We start from the raw sequence: 18,301 nt of genomic DNA, 5'->3' as shown, positions 1-18,301 counted from the left end.
ATTGTTTGACCACATAGTCTTTGTCTACTTCATCAACTGGCATTTTACTAAGGCAGGTGGTGCTAAAGATACCGAAAGGCTGCAGAGAGCCTTGGATAGATTGGGAGAATGGGCAAAGAGGCCGCAGATGAAATACAACGTTGGGAAGTGTACAGTCATACATTTCACTAGAAGAAATAGATGTGCAGACTATTATTTAGATGGGGAGAAAATTCAAAAATCCAAGGTGCAAAGGGATTTAGGAGCTGCCATTCAGGATACCCTAAATGTGAACCTCCATTTGAGTTGATGGTGAAGAAAGCAAATGTAACGTTGGCGTTAATTTCTCGAGGAATAGCATACAAGAGCAGGGCTGTAATGTTGAGACTCTATAAAGCATTGTTGAGACCTCAGTTGGAGTACTGTGTACAGTTTTGGCACCTTATTTGAGAAAAAAACATGCTGGCATTGGAGAGGATTCAAAGAAGATTTATTAGAATGATACCAAGGAAAGAAAGGGTTAGCATATGAGGAATGCTTGTCATCTCTTGGACTGGATTCGTTGGAGTACAGAAGGATAAGAGGGGATCTCATATAGCAGGGGTGGCCAACCTTTTAATTTTTAATTTCGACAGACAGCAGAGTAATGGGCCATTTCAGCCCATGAGTCTGTGCCGCCCTATTAATCTACACCACTGGTACATACTCGCACTGTGCTGTATGTCTAAATTAAAAATTAAAAGGTTGGCCTCCCCTGCAGGGGCATTTCAAATGCTGAAAAGCCTGGACAGAATAGATGTGGCAAGGATATTTCCTGTGGTAGGGGATTTTACAATAAGAGGGCATAACATCAAGATAAAAGGGCCTCAATTTAAAACAAAGACTGTAATGGACAGGGAGTGTCCACTACCTGGTAGCACTGCTGTGCTCCTGTTCGGAGGACACATTACCTGCCAATCAAGGTCAAAGACTCACCCCCAAGCCATCAAGGTGACCTTGCCCACCTAAATCACCAGGTTCTGCAGTCCAAGCAGCTTGCCCAGCCTCAGCCCTGACCTTCACCCAAATGGCCCAGGTGAATCACCTCAGGTGACACCTGCTGAGCCTCTGCACTTGGCTTCGAGCCATTGGCCACAGCAGCCAATGGGGCCCAGTCTGCCCTGAGTGATTGGCCCACCCCCCAATATTATAAGTAGCCAATATTGGGTTGAGACCCCAGGTTAGGTAGCAAGAGCCGTGTGCATACTGGTCAAGGGGTGGGGGCACATAGTATCACCTTGATCCTGATGAATGTGTATGTTCATGTAATTTCCCCCAGTCTTCTGTTGGTTCCTCCCTCATTATCCGAAGTGTGCATTTACCCCTTGCATTTTGTGCATATATGTGTGTAGAGATTCACCTAGCATATTGACTGTGCTGTCCCGTTTGCATCCCCGAAATAAACATGTGCTTTGTACCTCAACTTTGGACTGGTTCTTAACCTGTAGGACCCACACAAACCCAAACAACAGACGCAAAAACATTTCATTCGTCAGAGGGATGCGAGTCAGTGGGGAACTTGTTGCCACAGGTGGCTGTGGAAGCAAGCTCATTGGATGTATTTAAGGCAAAGATTGACAGGTATTTGATGAGTCAGACTATCAAGGGTTATGGGGATAAGGCCAGGGAGTGGGGCTGAATGGGAGGATGGATCAGCTCATGATTAGAATGGCGGAACAAACTCAGTGGGCCAACTTGAGCTCCAATATCTTGTAAACATCTAGAATTCCTGATGATGATCTGAAACTTGTGCCTTTTCATCCATTCTCGTTGACCAGTAGAAAAATGCCTAGTTTCTTTATCATAATCTTTATTCATTTTTCAGATCATTCCTTCATTTTCCCAGCACAGTAATTAGAGTTTATTTTAAAAGATAGTTATGAAGAAAAACCAGGCAGTGCTTGTCCTAGCTCATAGCTCACACAAGGGTTCCACCTAATTTCCATTGCTCCATTATTCCTTCCATCCAAAGGCCACTCGCAAAGCTGGCCAGTCCCCAAATGATGGCTGGAATTTCAGCAAAAGATCCCGATGGCCTTTTGACACTTTGCTGTTACAAAAGATCTCAGATCCTTTAAATCACTACAATCAAAGGTGTAAAAATAGTTGAAAAGAATTTAGAAAATAAATGCTTTTTAACTTGATTAAAAACATCTCCATGTTACAAATTAATGAAAGAGTAAAATAAAAGGTAAAAATCAAATGAATTACTTTCTTCTTCTGCTGAGAACTCGTGCTTTTTGATGTTGAAATTATGTTCTTGTAATCACTCATTCTTGTCTTTAGTACTGCAAAGTGTACAAAGGTGGCTAATTACACTGACAGAGGTGCAAGGAATCCTGCATTACCAGTGGTTCTTGATTTTCAAGATTCTCTTTTCCTCTTCGCTTCCTCATATGAACAAGGATATACTAAATAGAATGACCCAATGCTTGTCCCCAGTGGTGCGCTTTAACGTTGAAACTCATCAGGGGTGTCCTGAGTTTTTGAATCTTTTCTTTTCTGTCCATCACAAGACCATTTATCCTCTGTCCCTTCTCCATACTTTGGTATTTATATAATTACAAAATTCTTCCAACATGTCTTAGACACATAAACCTTTACAGAACAGAAACAGGCCTTTAGGCCCAATTGACTATACTGACCACATCGTGTAACCAAGCTAGTCTGCCAAGTCTAGAGGTTCAGCAAGAACGAGTTTGGTTGGAAGCTACGGCATACAATCTATTCTCTTCATCACGAATTCCAAATGCTCTGCGCAATACCAGGTTCATCTCTCCTAGATCTGCTTCTTTTCAATGAGTGTCAGTTTATCTGCTTTGGGTAGAGCATCATATGTAGATTTTAGAGAACTCTCGAGGTTTTTAAGAGAGTCTTTCTGATCAGCATAACTTTGAATTTTGTTTGCCTTATTACTGAGCCACAGACCCTGCATCTTGCAGAGCTTATTTTGCACACCTGCAAATCTCAGAAAAGGCATCCTTTTTTCAGAGATGGATCTAGGATTGTTCTGGTATGCACTGTCAGCTTCTTTTTGTCAAGCAGAGACTTGATTCACTCATAATTTACATCGTACCTATTTGCTCAACTTTGGACCAAGTTTCCATCGGCAGTTCTATACCCAGTGTCGCTCAACGAAGCCCAATAATCCTCCATCTCATCTGTATTGGGGTTCAGAGTAGGTGTCTGGTTGTCAAGTTCTGCAACCAACTCTTGTATCACTGGATGATCCTTGAGTTTTACATTGATTTGTTTAACAAACTTTATGCCTCAAGGACGCCTCTTCGAGATCAACTTGGTAGATGTCAAGCCTAACTAATAATCTGCACCACGTATGGCCTGAGTCACTCTAATCTTTAACTTCCCATGTTGCCTAACAATCAGAAATAGAGAAAGTAACAAGCACAAATAATGTATTCTTAATTAGGAACTTTAATATCCAACAACAGAAGTGGCTCAGTTGACCATGCTGAAGGACATTTTTCCAAGTCAGGGTTTGCAGCTGGCAATTAGTAAATAAAATACAAAGAATATACCTCGTCTCACCCTCAATAATCCACCTGCGGCAGATGAATTATCCCCAATAAATTTGTTACAATTCTGTGAAGATTGGACTCCTGCAGAGAGAATCCCATTTTTATGCCGAAGACTGCCTGTGGTAGTAAAAACATGGTAAATAATATAATCCCAGCACAGATAAGGCAGCTGGAAGCTCAGCAGGTAACAAATGATGCAGGAGCTGGAGAAATGTGTGCTTATACAATCTGAAACCTCGTGGCTTAGCACACGCCTGGCTCTAGGATTACTATCAATCCAGATCATCAACCTTGGCTCAATGAGGAGGGCAGAAGGCATTCCTGGTACAAATCAAAAAAAAGGATGAGGTGCCAACAAAGAAAAGTTTCAATGCCTGCAAAACAACAACAGCAAGTCATCAACTACTAAACTAAGCTTCTCTAACAAAGAAAACATCAGGTCAAAGCTCACTGCCCTAACATATCTAGACACAAATGTAGCTGGACAACTAATCAACTCACAGGAGGAGATTTTAATCCATCTCAATAATGGAGAGGCCCAGCAAATAAATGCTAAAAAGGCCAATGTATTTGGCCAAAAAGACAACCAAGACTCACACTGGCAGAGGCCAGCCTGTTGCCAATTCATTTTGCTGAACGTGATAAAACTCACAAAACCAGTAGAAAAACTTTTTTGGTGAATTATCCACCAACTCAATCATTACCAAAATATTCAGAGCCTTTGTTGAGTGTTATTATATCACACTTATTCACCAATAACTTACCTACACATGCTCATTTTCATTTAATTCATTATGTGTTTTTATTGTCATGTGTATCAAATCACAGTGAAAATCTTTTGTTTTACGAGCTATCCAGGCAAGTAAACCTATACTTAACTGAAAGGACAGATTCAAGGACAGTGAATTTCCTGGATCTCACATTGGCATTGATTTTCAATGTACCGTATATTTTGGCGTACATGTCGGCCCTTGAAACCCTCAAATATCGCTCTCTCAAAAAAAAGGGATCAACTTGTTTGCCAGATGTACTTGTGAGACTTTAAATTCAGCTCAAAAAACTGCTGGACATCGAGTCGGCATACAAGTCGACCCTGGAAGCACTTCCCCATCGGCATCACCGCCGCTCCCTGACACCTCCCCACCGCTGGACACTGCCATAACCCACCCAGACATTCCACAATTGTAGAGCCTGAGCCTGCCACTCCTACCCAGGAAGCTGCCCAGGTCACAAAGGTTTCCGCTCCTACTCCGGAGAAGGAGGTCGCCACTCCTACCCGGAAGGACGAGGTCGCCACTCCTACCCGGAAGGACGAGGTCGCCACTCCTACCCGGAAGGACGAGGTTGCCACTCCTGCTCAGTAAGCTGAAGTCCCCTCTCCTGCCCAGGTTGTTGCTGGGAGGCCCAGACAGCCCAAAATTTGGGGGTCAACATACACCAGATACCATTAAAATGAGGCTGAAAAAAGGGGGGGGGGTCATCTTATCTGCAGGTCAAATTATACGCTGAAATATACAGTGGTTTTCTCCATATTCTTCTTTGTGCCCTCATTTATTGTAACTTTACACAGGTCCCTGTGATATCAGTCTCTGAACCATCACAAGGATTCAGGCCATGATGGCATACCTGGCAGGGTACTGAAAATCAGTGCCAACCAATTAGCCGGACATTTTCAATCTCTCACTCTTGCAGTCAGAGGTTCCCACTTGCTTCAAAAGGGCTTCAATCAATCCAGTACCCAAGAAGAGTAGATTGAGCTGCCTCAACATCCATCACCAAGTAGCACTAACCTCGACTATGATGAAATACTTTGAGAAGTTGGTCATGGCAGAATTAACACATACTTAAGGCCTGGACCCACTGCAATTCACGTACCATCACAATTGCTCCGCAGCAGAGCCAATATCACTGGCTCTCCACTCAGTTATGGATCACTTCGAATACAGCAACTCATAAATACAGCTGCTCTTCAGTGACTACTGCCCAGCCTTCAATACCATTATTCCCCCAGTGCTGATCAACAAGCTCCTAACCCTGGGCTTTTGCATCCCCTTCTGCAACTGGATCCTTGACTTCTTCATCAAAAGACCACAGTCAAAATGAACTGGAAACCACATCTCGTCCTCAATGGCAGTCAACACAGGCACACACCAAGGATACGTGCTTAGCCTGCTACTCTGCTCATTATACATCTATGACTGTGTGGCTAGACACAATTCAAATGCTATCTACAAATTGACCGATGACACCATGGTTGTCCACAAAATTATTAAAATAGACACGAATAAGGAGGCGTACAGGAGGGAGATAGATTAGCGAGTTGAGTGGTGTCACACCAACAACCTTGCACTCAATGTCAGGAAAACCAAGCAGATGATTGTGGACTTCAGGAGAACATGACCCAGTCCTCATTGAGGGGTCAGCAGTGAAGAGGGTCAAGAACTTCAAATTCCTGGGTGTCAACGTCTCCAAGGGTCTGTCCTGGAGCCTCCACATCAATGCAATCAGGAAGAAGGCTCGCCAGCAGCTGTACTTTGTGAGGTGTCTGAGGAGATTCAGTACGTCACCAAAGACTCTCGAAAACTTCTACAGGTGTACTGTGGAGAGCATTCTGGCTGGTTGCATCACTGTCTGGTACAGAGGTGCCAATGCTCAGGACAAGAAATAACAGTAGTTGTCAACTCAGCCTGAGACATCAGAGGCACCAGTCTTCACTCCATCAAGGACATCCACAAGAGGCAGTGTCTTCAGCAAGCAGCCTCTCTCCTTAAGGATCCCCACCACCCAGGCCATGCCATCATTGGGAAAAATGTATAGGAGCCTGAAGACGAGCACTCAGCAGCACAAGGACAGCTTCTTCTCCTCTGCCATCAGAGGTCTACAAGATTATAAGAGCCATAGATAGGCTGGACAGCTAGCATCTGTTTCCCAGAGCAGGAACAGCGATCACAGAGGACATGAGTACATAGTTAAAGGGAGGGAAATTTCAGGGGTATTATTTTTTGTTTGTTTTACACAGAGAGAGTTGTGTATGCCTGGAATGTCTTGCTGGGAATGGTAGAGGAGGCTAAAACATTAGAGACATTTAAGAGACTCTTAGGCAGGCACATTGATGGAAGAAAAATAGAAGGTAATGGGGTAGGAAGGGTTTAGTACTTTTTTAAAGGAATATATGGGTTGGCACGACATTGCAAGTCGAAGGGTCTGTACTGTGCTGTAGTATTCTATATTCTAATGGATTTCATTTTAAATTGAATTGTTGATTGGTTGTTTGCCCTTCATAGATGAAGATGACCATGGCTTCAAAGCATTTGGTTTGAAGTCATGACTTGTTCTCGGCTTAGATTAAAGTGAGGGAGAATTGCTCAGGTCATCGGCCTCACTCTCTCATCCCAACCTATCTGGACACAGTGGCATGTTGAGATGGCTGGAGACAGGTCAGGATGCAGTGAATGGCCAGCAGTGTCCTATGTGTCTCACTGTCCCCTCTTAGTGCTCCACGATGCATTGCTGAGCATCGCCTTTCTTCCTGTTGAACCAGTGATGGTTTCTTCCACACAATCCACCAAATCCAGGCTTCACACGTAAGGTAGACAAGCCCTGAGTGATGTGGGTCCACGGCAGTTCTTGCGGCATGCTCGCAAGCCTCCCACCCATTGTTGGGCATCCTCATCCACCTTTACAGCTGCTGGGAGATGTCTCCTCTTCCGCCTGCTCCACCATTGGGATTGTCACCTAGTGGTGTAGTAATGACACCACCCCTTCACTTGTTTTCGCCTGCTAGCTGAAGCGGTTTCCAGGGTGTGGCAAGAGGAGCCAACAAATGAGAGATTTAGGAGATGAGTGAGGTCCAGTGATGCCTACTATCCCCACCTTTGACTTGTACACTGAACTTCACATATCAGGGCACAATGAAAATAATTTATTTTCACCATCCTGGTGAAATTGCTCCTCGTTCTTCAGAATGGAGATGTTAATTGCCATTCTGCCACAAAGCATTCTTCTCCATAATAGAAAAATGGAAACAGTGAATGAGGGACTCAATGGAAATTACCTAATCCCTGTTCTGAAAATCATCTTTTCCAAATTGATGAACCATTTTTAATTCCAGTCACTGAATTTATTTAATGAATGGAAATTCAGAAGGCACAGAGTTGGGTATTTTCTTGGATGTGATTATCTCAATGCTCTAAACTGGATGCTACTTCTAATAAAGCAGGGGCAACTTCCTTACGAGAAAGTTCATAACTGTGGAATAGTCCACTTACAGCATTATAGCTCATCTTGTAAAGGATAAGATCAATAAGGGGGAGGGAAAAGGGAGAACAACGTCATTAATGAAACAACTGAAAATAGTGGTTCCAGATTTCCCCATAATGTCCTCTAGCAGCACCTTGTGGTTGGAATTGACTGGCATGCAAGAGCCAAATACTGTACAACCAACTTGTCAGTTACGACTCCATTGTTTCAAGGATGTACTTTCAACCTTCACCGAATCCATTGCCAAAAAGAGCCAATTGCTCTCTTATGACTAAAAGCAGCTGCTTTAAATCATATTACATGTACTTTTATGTGATTCAAGTGAAAGAAAACTGACATACAGAATTGAAAATGGGTAGATTTCTTTGAAACCCTAATACAAATTAGCTCCAACACAGATCAGAAAACCTAAAAAAAATTTAGAACATGATTCAGTCTGCAAACAAAGAAATGTACTTTGAAATCTTTGGATGGTGGGCTAAAAAAGGACGTAAGTGCCATCTAGTGTCTCTAAGTTTTTTTTTTAAACTTGCTTTGTAGAAAATTATTTTTATGCACATAAATTGCAAGACCTTCCATAAAACAATTTAAATGTTCACACTTTAGAGAGGTCTCAGGAAAATGTTACCATGTCCTGCTAAACCACTTAATTTTTGAAGGTATACACTACAAAGACTTTCTATTCATTGGCAATCAGCCAACATCAGAGGGGAAAAAAAAACGTTCTAATCGCATTTCTTTATTCATTTGCATACAATGCAGAGTTTTCAACCAATAAATGGGTACATCTCTTTGGGTGTCAAGGTGAGTAAAGGCAAATGACATATCAACTACATGAAAGTGACTCTCCTATGCTAGAAGCACAAAACTATGTGGAACATTAGTGTTTTCCTTTGACAGCAATGTTGGAAAAATCTGTGAAAAATTTAACGTAAATTAACATAATTACTCACCTTGTGGTCGTTTACACTGCACGCCTTAAATTCCTGTACGCGTTAGTCCTGATGCTTTTACATGGAGCAACGTGGCCTGAGACATCAGCTATACGTTGAATTCATGAAGCAAGTTTTGAGATGCAATTTACACTGCAGGCTTCCCCCAAAAAGTAGAAGTAGGGTCCTGCAGGATCATCGCGGTGCAGGAATTGACTAAAAATTCTTGCACTTCCCTTTTTAGATGACCCATGCAACAGTAAATTTCATTGATTGTGCCATTATATGCCTGATGTCTAAAAACCATAACTGATAAACCACAGCAATATCAGTCTGGCATATATTTAAATCAGACCCGATGCATTTATCCTGCAAAACCCGCAATAATCACATGTTCTGGACTTTTACTGTACCCTCTCTGAATTCTCCAACTATAATATCCGATTCCATAATGAATACAGCGGAGAAAAATACATTGATGAGCCCTTAACAGACCTTCTTTGTTCTCTCAGTTTCATTTTCTACTTTCTTGAAGGTCTTCCCCAATTTTCAGTTACCCATACCTGCCATTTGCTTATTATTTTATCTTGCTCCAACCCTCACCATTGCTTGATATTGTGGGTTCCTATGCCCTTGCTTTTTACCCTTAAAGGAATGTGTTAGCCCTGAACTCTCACTCTCATGTTCAATTGACTCCTATATGTCCCACATAAATGTGCCTGCAAGTAAATAGTCTCAATCCACTTTTTTTGCCAGGTCCCATCTTTTAAGACTGAAATTGTCCTTCTCTCAATTCAGGATGTTATGAGCCCAGAAAACCCAGCAGCAATAGATATTCACCAAGACAAATGGTTACCTCAAACAAAGGTTGCTTTTAATAATCTTTAAACATGAAAATAGAATTACACTTTAACTTATCTCTTTTTACTTACTTAACCCACTTCTAATTCTAAGGGCAAGTGTATGTAATGTGTGTACAAGTTCAGAAAAGTTCTTTGGTTCACAGTCCAATCTCACTTCTCATTCCTCCAAGTTCACTGGTTGAAGGCAATTCTTATACTGTGCACAGAATTTAACATTTACAAAGTTCACCAGGCTTTGGTGCTTGAAAGGTAAATGGTTTCCGCTCAGGAAGGTTCTTGCCGGTTTTCAGAGAGAGATTTGTTATTCCAGGACATCCACAACTGATGTACTTCCATCAGCCACTCCAGTGTCTTGCTGATGAAACTTGCCCCTTCAGGGTTCTCCAGATGATAACCTCTTTCTTTCAGGTCATCACCGAGTTCCTTTTTGTTTCTTTTATTCCAACTGAAACATTAGACAGACAATCTTCTCCTCTTGCATGAACAAAGGGCTTTGACCAGGTCGTTTTACAAATGGGCTTTGCATAAGCTTGCAAGCCTGTCCTGTTCCAGTCCCAGCTTCTGTCTGCTGGCAGTAACACTGTACAAGTGATATCTTTCTTTCTCGCTCTCTCTCTCTCTCTCTCTGAGAGAAATCCTGTTTGACTCTCTCTGCTTGCAAAACCACATGACCCTCCTAGAACAAGTTCTCTTTCAGACAATCTGCAGCTCCAGCAAGATCTTTAATTTGTTGCCTTTTGTAAACAATATTCCATTAGTGAAGTCTCTTGAGCATTCTTCAAAGCGCTTGCAAAGGCTGTGAGACCTGGATGTCTAGCATGGGGAAGAGCTCCAGTATTTCAAATAAGATTTGTTTTAAAGTGTTTGTATGTGACAACAAACTTTTCCCAACTTATCTCCTAAAAACATATCTATATACTCTATATACTCTGTCACAAGGACCTTTAAGTTTCAGACCAACCTCATCCCTTGATGTAAATAACCTAAAACCGACAGAGTTATGGTCACTCTCACTGAAATGGTCTCCCAATGCCACTTCTACTACTTGTCCTTGGCTTCAGGAAGGTCACGCAGCACACCATCCAAGATTCATGTTTGCAGAAATGCCTGTCTTTTCGCCTCATGCCCATGTCTCCTACCAGTATGGCCTCTAGGTTCTCACTATTCTCATCTTGTGCAGGTGAATACACAAAGTGATGCGATTTTGGGTCTGGCTGGACGCTTCAGGAATAAATTCACTCTTACCATGGAGATTCACTCAGAGGTTTTCTTTCCCTTCCTCTGCCTGGCGGCTACTTATTCCATTCCTCAAGCTACAGGGTATCTACCTTAAGAATTCTGCTATCCAAATCACTTACAGCCTTGCAGATGTAGTCTTGTGCCTCCAGACAGCATTCAAGCTTTAAAGCCCAGTATTTGAACTTGCCAAACTGGAAGTAGCTCACGCAGATGTTTTTATTTTAAACAGTGTGAAGTGTTTTCACTTTCCTAGAGTCATATTCATACATACATTTCTTTAATGTACTTTGTAACTTTACTCATTCATTTTAGGACATAGCACGCTTACCACAAATGAGACAGACTGGGGTTACTCACACGGACTGCAAGGAGCATTTCAGAATTTTCACATGCTGCAAGCCACACAACACTTTTCACAGAGCTCTCCGCGAACAGTTTTAATTTAGGCAGGATCACTTAAGATATTCTCTATTCCCATTTTATTGGAACGATACCAAAACAAAAATTCTCACCAACTGCCTAACTGACTGGCACCAATGTCAGTGTCCAATCAACAGCTCACTCTTGCTCCAAAGTATCATTTTCTCTGTCCATTTTCTTAGATGATTATTACTCCTTAAAACACCTTTCATAACATTTCTCAGGTGACAAGATGTGCATCTCCATTTTGTGGATCTGAATGTTGGCCCCCCTCGCTGCAATGAACCACAGACATTGCCTCACTTCCTCTTCCTTTGCACTAACTTTTTTTTTAGCGATTTTGTACCTGCAACGCTGCTGCAAAACAATGAAATTTTGTTACACGTTCACGACAATAAATTCTAATTCAGATTCTGCAACAAACTAGTCCACTGTGCTTGTGACGTGGTCTCTGATATCGCTATTGGTGTTTAAATTACACTCAGTTTTGCTGGCTTTGTTATTGGCCACTGATTTAAGCAAGTCAAATGTACACCAAGATGGATTCTGTACCTTATCATCCACCAGTACATCTCAGATTCAATGAATTGACCCTTCGGGATATCTTATCAACGTTGTCTCCCTTTCCCCTTGATAAGGGTTCGCTTGGCTGCTTGCACGTCTCTCAGTGAAACAGTATTCTCTTGGGTATTGAGGAATTAATTCATAACAGTGATCTAGAATCATTCCATAAACTCCCTCCAACCTCTCGAGATTAGCTACATTGAACACAGGTTCCAAAAGCTGCTGTAATAGGCGCAATATTTCCAACATAATGTACCAATTGATCATATAGGGATACGCCTATATCCAAGTCCACCAGATGGAAACACACCTTGCCAGCAGAGTGGTAGCATGAATCACGCTTTTAAAAAAATGCGAGCTAACAAAGTTAAATTTTTTAAATAGCTCAAAATATGAATGGAATAAACTCAAGACAAAATGGTGCTAACAGCAAGAATAAGTAGGACACAAGTCTAGAATCAGTACTTTTTATGCTGTAGCACTCATTCATGGAGTAGAAAATTATCTCCCAGCATATTCTGCTCTTCCCAGGATTTTGATCTATTCCTTACAGATTCAAAAAAAGTGGACTCACACTTGAAAATGTTTAATTCTATTTGCCACAACTGTCTGTAATTTTTTCTGTTTCCATTAACATTATTTACCCGAGGTAAAATACAGGATTATGTTGGTACTGTGGTTAAGTGAAAAACACACACACACAAATGCTGGAGAAACTCAGCAGGTCAAACAGTGCCTTTATGTAGCAAAAGTGAGCCCTTCATCAAGGTGTGGGGGAATATGAGAAATGTCTGAACAAAAGGGGGAAGGGGGGGAATGGGACGTGGTGAGAGTGGAAGATGATAGGTGGAGGGGCGGGGGGTGAGGCCCACTGGAAGTGGGGGAGGAGTCTAGGCTAGATGGAGAAAGAAAGGAAGTAGGAACTGGAGAGTGCATCCTCACACCCTGTCCCCTGCAAGGAGTCCATCCCCTTCTCTCAATTTTTCTGTCTCCACCGCATCTGCTCTCAAGATGAGGTCTTCCAGTCTAGAACCTCTGAAATGTCTGCCTTCTTCCACAAACGTGGCTTCCCCTCCACCACTATTAACTCGGCCCTCACCCGCATCTCCTCCATTCCCCACTCATCTGCACTAGCCTCCCTGCCTCCAAAAACCATAAATATAGAATCCCCCTCGTCCTCACCTACCACCCCACCAGCCTCTGCATCCAACACATTATCCACCAGAATTTCCGGTACTTACAGCAGGACCCCAGTACCAGACACATTTTCCCTTCGCCCCTCTCAGCCTTCCGTTGGGACTGCTCCCTCTGTGACCTCCTGTGTGCACCCTGCCCATCGGTCCCAGTACTTTCCTCTGTAGTCGTAGGTGGTGTAATACCTGCACCCACACCTTCTCCTTCACCACAGTCTGAGGTCCCAAACAGACCTTTCAAGTGAAGCAACACTTCAACTGTACCTCCAAAGAACTCATTTACTACATCCAGTGCACCCTCTGTGGCCTTCTCTACATCAGAGAGACTGGTCGCAGATTAGGAGATCGCTTCACCCAGCACCTCCTCCCATAGCCAACCATTTCAATTCTGAGTCACACTCTCAAGCTCACACGCCTGTCCATGGCCGTTCACACTACCCCACCCTGACCACCCACAGATTGGAGGAACTACACCATTTTTCGTCTGGGCACTATCCAACCCCAGGGCATGAACGTTGAGTTCACTGCGTTCCACTAATCAGCTTACCTTTTTCACCCCCCCCACTTAGTTATTCCAATTCCTACTTCCTTTCTCTTCCACCTAGCCTAGACTCCTCCCCCCCTTTCTGCAGTCCGTCCTTCTCCCCCCCCCACCCATATTTCATCTCTCACCCTCACCATCCCCCTCTCTCATTTTATACAGACATCTCATGTTCCACCACACCTTGATGAAGGGCTCAAGCCTGAAATGTTGGTGATGTATCTTCACCTTTGCTACATAAAGGCACTGTTTGACCTGCTGAGTTTCTCCAGCATTTGCATGTCCCATCTTCATGACTTTAGCAAACTTGGAAGTAATTTTCCATCTGATCATTTAAATTTATGGAAAGCATATATTTGAGGTTTCTCTCCAATCTTGATAGGTCTCCAGAGGTCTTATCCTGTCAATCAATGCAATCATCAAGATACAATAAAATCCCTGATTTTATTGAGCACCTACAGGGATAGATAGATGCCGGATAAGTGAATTTTCCGGTTTCTTGAGACTGCGTGTTGCGTGACTGGCAAACTAATGGTGAGGCATGCCAAGTTTAAACCCGTGTATTTACGTATTTATTTTCCGAAATTTTTCGCTGTTTGCTTGAGGCTGCCAGTTGCTTTAATTCCGGATAACAGGGGTTTTACTGTACTGACTGTGCCTTTTGGTGCTCATCCAATTACCAGCCAGGTTAATCTTTTGCATCATTTTCTTTGCTTATTCATTCACAGGATGTGTTCATCACTGTATTGCCACTATGTATTATCCATCTCTTCTTGTCTCTCAGCTAAGGAGTCACCACAGAGTAAACCACACAATCAGATTGCTAATCTCCCCTATTTCACAAACGTCCACTGTAGTCAATAGTGCCTTTAACTACAAGATCTTATTCCCCCTCATTTTGAAGCATTCTGACCCCATTAAACTGATTATGGATTGAAATGAGCTGAGGGCTACTGCAATCCATTTAAACCTCAATACAGCTAAGAAATGAAAGTTACTTTAGTGAAGACTATGAATTTAATTGAAGCAAAAGAAAAAACATTCCATGGCCCTCAGCCTCAGTACTTTCAATCTTAAACAAATGGGGAAATGTTGCACTCCGACACTAACTCAAACTGGATATTTATAACTTTTGGAACCAGTCCAAATTCATTAACCTTACCTTTGCAATTAGAACTACAGTATTCATTTGGGCAGCAGTGCCTTCTAGAGGTCAAAAGCTTCAACATATTGTTAGCATATGTCAATAAATCAGTCAAAATACAGTCCATAATAATTTTACAATAAATACTTAAAATAAATTCATAATCTCTTGTTCCTTCAATGTTGAAGACATGCAAGTTTTTATAATGAAGGTAAATCAGAGAATCATGGCTAGACTCCAACGTGACTCTAATCCACCTTGTAATTAGAAGACATTTACCCTGGTCTTCACAGGTGAAAGGCCTGTTTGGATCCCATTGCTTCATTCAATTTTTTTTCCACTTCTTTAATCAATACTAATATTTTTAAATATTATACACTGGAATTTTGGAATGAATAAAATATTTGTCTTTGGCATACTGATTCTGTCATGTTCTGACCAAGTTACGAGCAGAAGAAACCAAGAATTTTGTAAGTGCTCATCAGATCAAGCAGAAATAGTGGAGGAAATACAAAGTCAACATTCATGTCAAAGAAATTATGAAGCATGGTCACCCACCTACCGGACTCCATATTTGATGGATCATCTCCATAATGTCTGCTAGCTCCAACAGGATTGTACTACCTGAAAGACCCAATTTCAGCACCATTCCTTCTGTGACATTCATCAATTATCACCTGTAACTGCGGCTTATGGTGCATATGCCCTTTTACTTCTCCCTCCTCACCAGTCAGGAACCTTCCGCATGATGCAGGATCTTACTTGCTCCTTGTTTCCAGTTTAGCAGCTTGGATGACCACTTTGCAGAACTCCTCCATTTGGGAGCAAGGACAAATCCGGGGTTTTGGTCAACTATCGCTTTAAGTCAATGCCCTATTTGTGTTCCAAATTTCTGCATTTTTGGACTTCTACATTGCTCCAACAATTAACACAAGTTTTGGTAAAAACAACTCATTCTTATTGAAACCCACAGGACTTAATTTCAGATAGCCAAACCATTGTTCCCTCTCTTCACATATGGATCTTTTCCTCCATTTCAGTGGGTTCTTCATGATTTTCCATCTCCAACTCCCAGTTTTAAAGTTATTATTATCCTCACAAGTTAAGTGTCGTAAATTTGGTCTTATCCCTCCCTGCAACTTTCAGATTTGATTTCTCAATTTTCCAGTTCTGATAAGATAGTCCTTAACCCAAAATGGTGACTCTTTTATGTTCTTTCTAGTGCTGGTTGATTTCACGAGAGCTTCCTGCATTTGGCTTTTCTTTAAGATTTATACTACTTACAGCTTATTTTCTCCAGTTACAGTATAAGAGACCAATTTACAAGATTATGCAAGGAAACAAAATTAGAGTTTATGTAGAGAGCGAAAAAAATCCTTTAATAAGAAAAGTTAGTCATACCTCTCTAAGGTGAATATTTTCTTTCTCTTTTTGGTCCAGTAGTACCTCCAAGTGATTAACCTGAGATTCAGCCTCAGATATTCTCCGACTTTTCTCATGTTCCTCTTCCATAGATTTGGAGGGCAAACCCTTGTTCTGTAGCATTTCTAGTAGTTTCTTGATTGACTCATCTCTTGCATTTAATGTCTGCTTCTGTGTTTCAATCCTTAGCTCCATTTCTTCCAATGTCTTTCTTAAAAGAAACAGCTCTTTGGCTTGACGTTCATGCTCAGCCTGTAACCTACGAAAGTTCTCCTCAGTGAGCTCAATGGTATGGTGCTCAGCGCCACGGTTAACGTTTTCCTGCTGAAGAAGATGATTGAGATCTCTCTGGGTTCGGAGTTCATCTTGCAATGCTTGAATTGTCAACTGCAGATGCTATAGAAATTATAAAACAAATGCATCAATCAAAAATGTTAGTTCATATATCAACTGTTTAGAAATTGAACTGTAAGCTAAATATAAACTGATGTTTCATAAGAAATAGGAGCAGAAGTAGACCATCAGGCATTTCGAGCTTACTCCGTCATTCAATGAGATCATGGCTAATCTGATGATAGCCTTACCTCCAGTTACCTGCCTTTTCCCCATATCCCCCAAGTCCCTTACTATGTAAAAATCTATCCAACCTTGTCTTAAATATATTTACTGAGGTAGCTTCCACTGCTTCACTGGCAGTGAATTCCATAGATTCGCCACCCTCTGGGAAATAGCAATTTCTCCCCATCTTTCTCCTAAATCTACTACCCTGAATCTTGAGGCTATGTCCCCCAGTTCTCGGCTCCCTCCACTAAAGGAAACAACCTACCTACCTCTATCTTATCTATGCCTTTCAAAATATTATACATTTTGTAAGATCCCTTCTCATTCTTCTAAATTCCAGTGAGTACAGTCTCAGATAACTCAATTAGGGATTACAAAATGGATTGTAACATGAGCTTAACCTGCCAATTGGTGGAAAGCATTTTTAAAAATCTGCACAGGTCGGCAAACCACCTCGGAGGTAGATTGCCGACCCATGTGGACGTACCGTGTAGCTGCTGCTGCTCAATTTGTAATCGTTAGATGACTGCTCAGGTGGAAGATGATGCCAATGTGTGCGTGCGTTATCGGTGGCATGTTGGCAGGAGGTTCAAGTGTGGAGAGTGAGCTCAGGTTAGGTTGCTGTAATAATCAGCATGTGAATAAAGTGAATATAGATCACTTTTAGCGACTTCTGGCGGGATTGCCCTTAAATTGGCCCATTGCCATTCGACCAGCCAATTTTGAATCCAGTGTGTAAGGAGCTGCAAGGGCCCACTTCACAGGTAATAAACCCCTAGCATCTCCTCATAGGCTAACCTCCTCAGTTCTGGATGAAATAAAATACCATTACACGAATTACACAGAAGAATTTGTACCTCCAAATCCATTTTCAGTTTTGCATTTTCCAGGTTTGCAATATTTTATTGAAAAGAGTTCAGCTCTAAAATTACTTTGTATTTGCCCAGACGTTTTATATGCTGTCAAAAGTATTGAATATTATTTTTATGGCAGGCAGCATAAGGCAGTTAATCTTCCTCTATTCAGAACACAACTTTCATTCTCACAGGAATTTCTCTTCACGAGAGACTGAATATTATTAAACCTCTGGCCAGTTAGTAAAATCCAAAGGTTGGCCTGTAAGGTAGACTTTTCACATAACTACCATCCGTGGGGCTACTAATCAATTTAAGGAAATCGTAATTCACAAATATCTATCTGATTGAGATTGCATCTTTTCTCTTCCAATTTTCCATTTCAGTGTGCATTTAATAGCCTAACTTGAAAATTAGAAGAATTGGGAGAAGGCAGCATGTGGCTTTAAGTGTCAAAAATAACTTGATGCCCAAACCAACCTTCAAAGTTTTTAATGTAAGAAATGGAACCCACTGTTTAAGAGATCTCCATCAGATTGCTTATCTTAATGAAAACACCAAAATTATAACAAATTCTCAAGATTACATGCTGCAAGATAAAATAAGAATGTTTTAATTAGTTTCAAAATAGAGCAATTTTAAGAAAAGCTTGCTGAACCTAAAGTCTTTCAAATTTCTTTAAATAGTCTAATTATAAAACCAAATAGCACAATTCAAAAATGAAAGTAGATTCCTCACATTTCCATTGGTTCTA

The 18,301-nt window shown here is 41.5% G+C and overlaps 1 protein-coding gene across 6 annotated transcripts in view; it reads right to left on the bottom strand.

Moving 5' to 3' along the window:
• The window catches only part of LOC138764158 (ERC protein 2), an 871,420-nt gene that overhangs the window by 780,691 nt on the left and 72,428 nt on the right, over positions 1–18,301 (bottom strand). For all 6 annotated transcript variants that reach the window (XM_069939655.1, XM_069939657.1, XM_069939658.1 and 3 more), the window contains exon 3: positions 16,112–16,528. In XM_069939655.1, coding sequence (XP_069795756.1) covers positions 16,112–16,528 — 417 coding nt within the window. The remainder of the gene's footprint in view (positions 1–16,111; positions 16,529–18,301) is intronic.

Source organism: Narcine bancroftii, chromosome 5 (assembly GCF_036971445.1).
Source record: "Narcine bancroftii isolate sNarBan1 chromosome 5, sNarBan1.hap1, whole genome shotgun sequence".
Lineage (NCBI taxonomy): Eukaryota > Metazoa > Chordata > Chondrichthyes > Torpediniformes > Narcinidae > Narcine > Narcine bancroftii.
This window is presented reverse-complemented; position numbering and strand designations above follow the sequence as displayed.